The sequence below is a fragment of the Malania oleifera genome, chromosome 6 (assembly GCF_029873635.1).
Source record: "Malania oleifera isolate guangnan ecotype guangnan chromosome 6, ASM2987363v1, whole genome shotgun sequence".
Taxonomy (NCBI): domain Eukaryota; kingdom Viridiplantae; phylum Streptophyta; class Magnoliopsida; order Santalales; family Ximeniaceae; genus Malania; species Malania oleifera.
This window is the reverse complement of record NC_080422.1, coordinates 17239415-17246594: the sequence shown is the minus strand read 5'-3', so window position 1 is coordinate 17246594 and position 7180 is coordinate 17239415. Positions and strand designations below refer to the sequence as shown.

Sequence of the window (7180 nt, the reverse complement as noted above, 5' to 3'; positions counted from 1 at the left end):
GCAGGATATTGATCAAATCCAAACAATGTTTGAACTTGATTGTTGTCACAATATTGGTCAACATATCTACGGGATTTTCAGTTGCAGCAATCTTCTATAGAAGTATCTTGCCTCCATAATAATATCTCGTATAAAACGAAACCGAACGTTGATGTGCTTAGTTCGTGCATGATAGACTTGGTTCTTTACCAAATGAATAGCACTCTGACTATCACAGAACACAACAATGTGCTTCTGAATAACTCCTAAATTTTCAAGTAAACCCTACAACCAAATAGCTTCCTTTACAACCTCTAAAACCGTCATGTACTCTGCTTCTGTTGTAGACAAGGCAATGGTAGACTGTAAAGTAGACTTCTAACTCACTGGACCATTAGCAAATGTAAAAACATAACTAGTAGTTTATCAACGTTCATCCACATCACCTGCAAAATCAAAATCCACGTTTCCAACAATCCATTGATCAATAGTATTATTTTTCTCAAACACTATACCAATATCAATTGTATTCATATTATATCTCAAAATCCATTTCACAACTTGCCAATGTCCTGTACCGGGATCCTACATATACTTGCTCAACACACTAACAGCTTGTGAAAGAAGGTCTAGTACAAATCATTGCATACATCAGACTACCAACAGAATTTGCATAAGGAACCTATGAAATATACTTAAGTTCCTCATTTGATTTAGGAGATAAAGTCGCACTAAGCTTGAAATGAGGAGCAAGAGGAGTGTTTACTGGTTTTGACTCCTCAAACATGCCAAAACTCTGTACTACCTTCTTCAAATACTATTTCTGAGACAAACTAACTCTTCCTCTCATTATGTCTCTACAAATCTCCATGTCAAGAATCTTCTTTACTTCACCAAGATCTTTCATCTCAAACTCTTGATTCAACTGACTTTTAAAAATTATTGATTTCTTCCCTATTTTCTGAAACTATCAACATACAAGAGTAAATATATAAAAGATCCATTTTGTAGTTTTCGAAAATAAACACAATGATCATGTTTATTTCTAATGTACTTCTAACCCATCATAAACTGATGAAATCATTTGTACCACTATCTTAGAGACTATTTTAAATCATACAAAGATTTACCCAATTTACAAACCCAATTTTCTTTTCCAGCAACCTGAAATCGTTCTGGCTGAGTCATATAGATTTCAATTCGAGATTCTTTACATAAATCCATTTGTAACCAATTGCTTTATTACCCTTGGGCAGCTGGGTTAGCTCCCAAGTCTAATTCTAATGAAGAGACTACATTTGTTCATCCATCACATTTTTCCACTTGTCTGATTTTGAGTTCCTCATTGTTTTTTTGAAAGTGCAAGCAACATTATTCTCCACAACTGGAAGTGCATAGGCTACTATATCAGTATACCAAGTAGGCTTTCGAAGTCATCATCTTGGCCTCTAAGAAACAATTAATTCTTGTTGCTGTGAAGATTTTCAAAATAAAATCTCCTCTTCTTGTACACTATTCCCCACTGTAATTGGAGAGTTACCTTGTGTAGTCTCATTTCTCACTGGGTTTCCCAAAATTGTCTTAACCTCCACCTGTTGTTGAGTACCACTAGTCTTCTCTTCAACTCGTGACTCTTTGCGTATTGTTTTCTTCATCGTTGCAAGTTCATCAAAAGTCACATCCCTACTTAAAATCATTTTTTTTTGTCTCAAGACACAAAGATGGTATCCTTTCACTCTTGTACTTATTCCCAAGAATATTGTTCTCTTAACTCTTGGATCCAACTTAGATTCTTTAACATGATAATAAGTCATAGTACAAAATACATGTAAATAATCATAATCAATAGCAGGCTTTCCAGACCATACCTCATAGTGTGTTTTTTCCCGTAGTGCAGATAATGGTAGACGGTTGATGAGATGACACGCATATCTAATAGCCTCAACCCAAAACCTTTTGTCTAACCCAACATTAGACAACATATATCGAACTTTCTTCAGCAAAGTCTGATTCATGCGCTCTGTCACCCCATTCTGCTGTGGTGTATCTCTAACTATGAAGTATCGAGCAATACCTTCATCTTGACATACCTTCATAAATGGGTCACTCGTGTATTCACCACCATTAACTGATCTGAGTCATTTAATCTTTCTACCAATTTGAGTTTCAACTAATATTTTCCACTTAAGGAAAATATCACACACTTCATTTTTATGTTTCATGGAATACACCCAAACTCTTCTAGAAAAATCATCAACAAAAGTGACAAAATAATGCATACCACCCAATGAAGCCGTTTTTGTGGAGCCTCATATATCTGTATGGATGTAATCTAAAATACCTTCAGTTTGTTGGATGGCAGTGCCAAATTTTACTCTATTATGTTTTCTCAGAATGCAATGCTCACAAAATTCAAGTTTGCACACCTTTGCACCCTTTAACAAACCTCGCTTACCTAATTGTTATAAAGATTTTTCTCCCGAATATGCTAAACGCATATGCTATAACCTGGTTGTATCTGAACCTGCATTTTTCTCAAAAATAACAGCTGCTGAGCCAATAATTGTACTACCTTATAAATAATACAAGTTATTTTTCCTTATTCTTTTCATCACCACCAGCGCACCTGATTTAATTTTTAAGGTTCCATTTTCAAAGTAATAATAAACCCTTTAGATTCTAAGGTGCCCAATGAAATCAAATTTTTCTTTAGGCTTGGAACATACCTAACATCAGTCAAGGTTTTAATAGTCTCATCTTGACATTTCAATTGTATTAATCCTATTCCAATTGTTTTATAGGTATTATCATTTCCCATAAAAACAACCCCACCATTTAATTCTTCAAAATTAGAAAACCGTTCCCTATTGGGATTCATGTGATAGGAATAATCAAAATTCAAAATCCACTCACCAAAATAATATGATGAACACATTCCAACAAGAGAAAAATCTAACTCACTTCCATCATCATTGGCAATATTGACATTAGACTGTGCTTTGCCCTTATTCTTCTGCTGTAATTTAGGGCAATCTTTCTTCCAATGCCCTCTCTCACGACAAAAAGCACATTCATCTTTAGCACGTCTCCCACGATATTTACTCCTCCCATGAGATTTACTCCTCCTTCCAGGCATACAACTCTAAGAACGTCCCCTTATTGTTAGTGCTTCTATTGTTTCCTTATGGACCCTCTGATCCTTCTTTTGGCATTCAGTACTAATTAATGCAGTACAAACAACATTAAAAGTAACTTTATCTTTCCCATACAATAAAGTGGTGGTCAGATATTCATAATCATTAGGGAGACAATTCAGTAACAATATGGTTTTATCCTCATCTTTCACCTTTTCAACCAAATTTAACAAATCAACCAAAATTTTATTGAAAGTATTTATGTTGTCATTAATCGAAATGTCTGGTTGATACTAGAAGCGAAACAACTTCTTTTTCAAATAGAGCTGATTTTCCAGACTCTTGTTTATAAATGTATCTTCCAATGTCTTCCACAGTTTCTTTACAGATGTCTCCCTCACAACACAATAATTATGATTTTTAGCAAGACACAGACGAATCGTACCACATGTCTGACGATTGATCTTTTCTCAATCTCTGTCACCCATATCCATTGGTATATCATCCAAAGCAATATCTAACTCTTTCTGATACAGGATGTCCATCACCTCACATTGCCACATACCAAAATTATTGGTACCATCAAATTTCTCCATCTCAAACCAAGCATTAGCTATCATCTTTGATGATGATGTCGAAGTTGAAGGGGTTGGAGTTCATGTGGACAGAGTTTCTTCTACTGTTGCACTAGTTTCTATCATCTTCTATATATTCAATAGCAACCAACAAATTAGTAAAAGGTCTAGGATGAATAGTACGTACCATTTGTGTCAACTCTATTTTATCCTATGATATTTCACTTTGATCAACCGACCTCTAGGGAGTGACTGAACCACAATGATCTCTGAGCACTAGCTTAAACAAGGTCTTTCTTAGGCATCAAACGCAGAATCAATGATCCTAATAAAGGAACACCTCCGTATCGACACTATTCAACCTAACTCTGATACCAATTGTTGTGTCGGGTACCCCACTTGTGTCAAACACCAATACTATAGCTAATGTTATTGAATATATAAGAAATTAAAGCAATGCAGAAACTAATAATAAAAGACAATTAAAAAAAAAAAAAAAGACAAGAATTTAACAAAATTCGATAAAGAATTACCTACGTTCTCGGGCGCCAACGATCAATCCACTATTTCTTGATAAAGTACAACTTTGAAGTGTATTTACAAATGGAGAGTTGAACTCTTTATATAGTTTCAATTTCAAGTCCAAAAAGCACTTCTTACCAATGTAAGACAAACAAAGAAAAAATTTTGAACAACTTTTTATATCGATGTGGAACTATTCTACCAATATGGGACAAAAAACAACACAATTATTCTACTCTAGCCCATTTCAAGCAATGAAGATAAGTGCATCCTACCTTTATATTTGAAGAAACATACATTCAAATCCAATTGAAATTGATATTAGCATTAAATAATATTTTTTAATAATTGTCCAACTCATTGATGAGTTCAGGCACCTTCTAGATCCTTTCACTGTTTTTTTTTTTTTTTTTACCTCATTTGCCCAAAAAAAAAAGGAAAAATTTGCTATGTAATGATTATACGTCACTCTCATTTTCACTCTGTATTATTTGTATGGTACAATTATGCAAAAGTAATTGGTAAGTCTAAACTCACACAAAAGTCAGATTTCACAAGTTGTTTTTCAAGATATGTCTGTAAATATGTCAATGAATTGAAGAAACTCCATAAATTGAGTGAAAACACACAAAACCTCAACGAGTGCAAGAAAAAACAGCTTTTCATTTCTTCTTCCACCAACTACAAGACAAGCCAGAAACAAATGGGCTCCCAGACGCCTCTCAGGCTTCCTGTCATAGATTTCTCCAAGCTTGAGCCAAAACCAGGCACTCCTGAATGGGAACTGGTGAAATCCCAAGTCCACCAAGCACTCCAAGAGTTCGGTTGCTTCGAGGCCTTGTTCGACAAAGTTACATTCGAGCTTCGAACTGCACTATTCAAAAAACTAGAAGAGCTTTTTGATCTCCCTATCCAAACCAAACTGAGAAACTCCTCTGAAAAGCCATACCATGGCTATGTTGGGCAGTACCCAATGGTGCCACTCTACGAAAGCATGGGCATCGAACATGCAACGATTCCCGAGAAGACTGAAGACTTCAGTAATCTCTTGTGGCCTGAAGGAAACCCAAGTTTCCAGTAACTAGCTAGCATCATCTGTTTGTTTTAATTTTCATCTAAACAAAGTCTATCACACGCTTTTATTAGAAAATAATCAACTTCTGTTCATATTTTTCATCAATATTTTTCTGACTTCTTTCTTTTTCTTGTGCTCTTCACTGACAGTAAAACCATACAATCCTACTCGGAGCAGCTTTCTGGGTTGGATTTGATGGTGAGGAAGATGGTATTGGAGAGCTTGGGCGTTGATAAATACTATGATGAGCACAAGGAGTCCACAAACTATCTTCTGCGGGTCATGAAATATAAAGGACCCCAAACGGCAGAAAAGAAACTTGGGCTGAACTCTCACACAGACAAGAACATTGTCACCGTTCTTTACCAGAATCAAGTTGATGGGTTGGAGGTGCAGACCAAAGACGGAGAATGGATCGATGTTAAGCCCTCACCGGAGTCCTTCATTGTTATGATTGGAGACTCTTTCTATGTGAGTTATAATTTTCTCACCTTTCTCAGTTATTTCATGCTTGTCTTGCGAAAAATTTAACCAACTTGTACTAACGAATCAAACCTAATCAAAAAATAAGTTAAAACATTTTTCGGTTTGGTCCAGTTTTGGTTTGATCCATTCAATAGCTATAATTAATCCAATCGAACAAATATATTAAAAATAATATTTAAATTTAAAAAAATGAAAGCAATTCTACTAAAAGTCAATGGTTCAGTTCAATTAACGAATCGATATTGGTCCAAATACAGATCAATCGAAAATCAATTAATCATTTAAAATTGTTAAGTTTCTGTTCACATTTTTCAATGCACCGAAACTTCAAATCAATTATCGGATCTGGAGGAATAACTTGAATAATCGAATCATGCCCAGCCTTAATATTGTCTTGCTATATATGAACACTAGACATCTGTGGTGTTTGGGATTTTGTGGACAGGCATGGACAAATGGGAGACTGCATTCTGCTTATCACAGGGTGATGATGAGGGGAGAGCAAGCGAGGTACTCGGCGGGACTGTTCTCGATCCCGAAAGAAGGGTATATGATAAAAGCTCCAGAGGAGCTGGTGGATGACGAGCACCCTTTGCTCTTCAAGCCCTTCGATCATTTTGAGTTCCTTGGTTTCTACTACAGCGAGGCCGGTCAGAAAGCCCAATCCGCTCTCAAAACTTACTGTGGGATCTGATCCAGCGTGTATATGAGACTAGTCCTATGCCTGTGTTCTGACTTTTGAGGATTTAGTCCACTCTATATATAGTGTTTATAAGTTTATTTGTATTTTTGCGTGAAGTCAGAATTTGAAATAAATGCATGACCTTGCAAAGATGGCCAATACTATTACGTAATAACAACAGTTCACCTGCAATTTGCAACTCATGGATTAGATAATTACAGGATGTCAAGTTTATACTTGAATTCATGTAAGAGATATTATTTGATGCAAATTCTAGTGTTGTGAACTCCATAACACTTTGGTATTAATAGAACATCTTATTATTGATGGAAATACTCTAAATTTTATGTGTATGAATCATTCCTTTCAAAAAAGTGTTTTTGGTAGGGTTATGAATTGAATGTATAAACTTGCAATATATTAACAAAAACAAAAGCAGAAGTCAAAATTTTATGTTAGATAAATTTTATTAGTAATATAGATTACAAACAAACTATGACTCGCGTTTATTATTTGTCTCCAATTAATTTGTTTAAATTTCATAAACAATTCAATTTCATCCAACTTTTGGCCTCAGCTGGAGAATTTGGATAGAGTTTTATGTTGTTGGCAGCCACGATGTCCGAGTATTTCACTCATCTTTGAACTTTAATTTGTCTTGCCAGTACTCTCAAGCTATTCAAATTGTTGGGGGATAAATGCTAAACTCAATCAATAATATGGTACT

General features: G+C 35.2%; 1 protein-coding gene across 1 annotated transcript; it reads left to right on the top strand.

The window, feature by feature from the left end:
* Window positions 1-4913: 4913 nt before the first annotated feature.
* On the top strand, window positions 4914-6465 carry LOC131157736 (probable 2-oxoglutarate-dependent dioxygenase AOP1). Its single transcript, XM_058112084.1, has 3 exons — window positions 4914-5287; window positions 5435-5756; window positions 6217-6465. The coding sequence occupies exons 1-3, from the start codon at window positions 4914-4916 to the stop codon at window positions 6463-6465; spliced, it is 945 nt and encodes a 314-aa protein (XP_057968067.1).
* The last annotated feature ends 715 nt before the right edge of the window (window positions 6466-7180 follow it).

Coding starts and splice junctions, on each gene's coding strand:
- LOC131157736 (XM_058112084.1), top strand. CDS start 4,914: ATGGGCTCCCAGACGCCTCTCAGGCTTCCTGTCATAGATTTCTCCAAG. Junction 5,288..5,434: donor GAAGGAAACCCAAGTTTCCA/GTAACTAGCTAG, acceptor CTTCACTGACAG/TAAAACCATACAATCCTACT. Junction 5,757..6,216: donor TGATTGGAGACTCTTTCTAT/GTGAGTTATAAT, acceptor TTTTGTGGACAG/GCATGGACAAATGGGAGACT.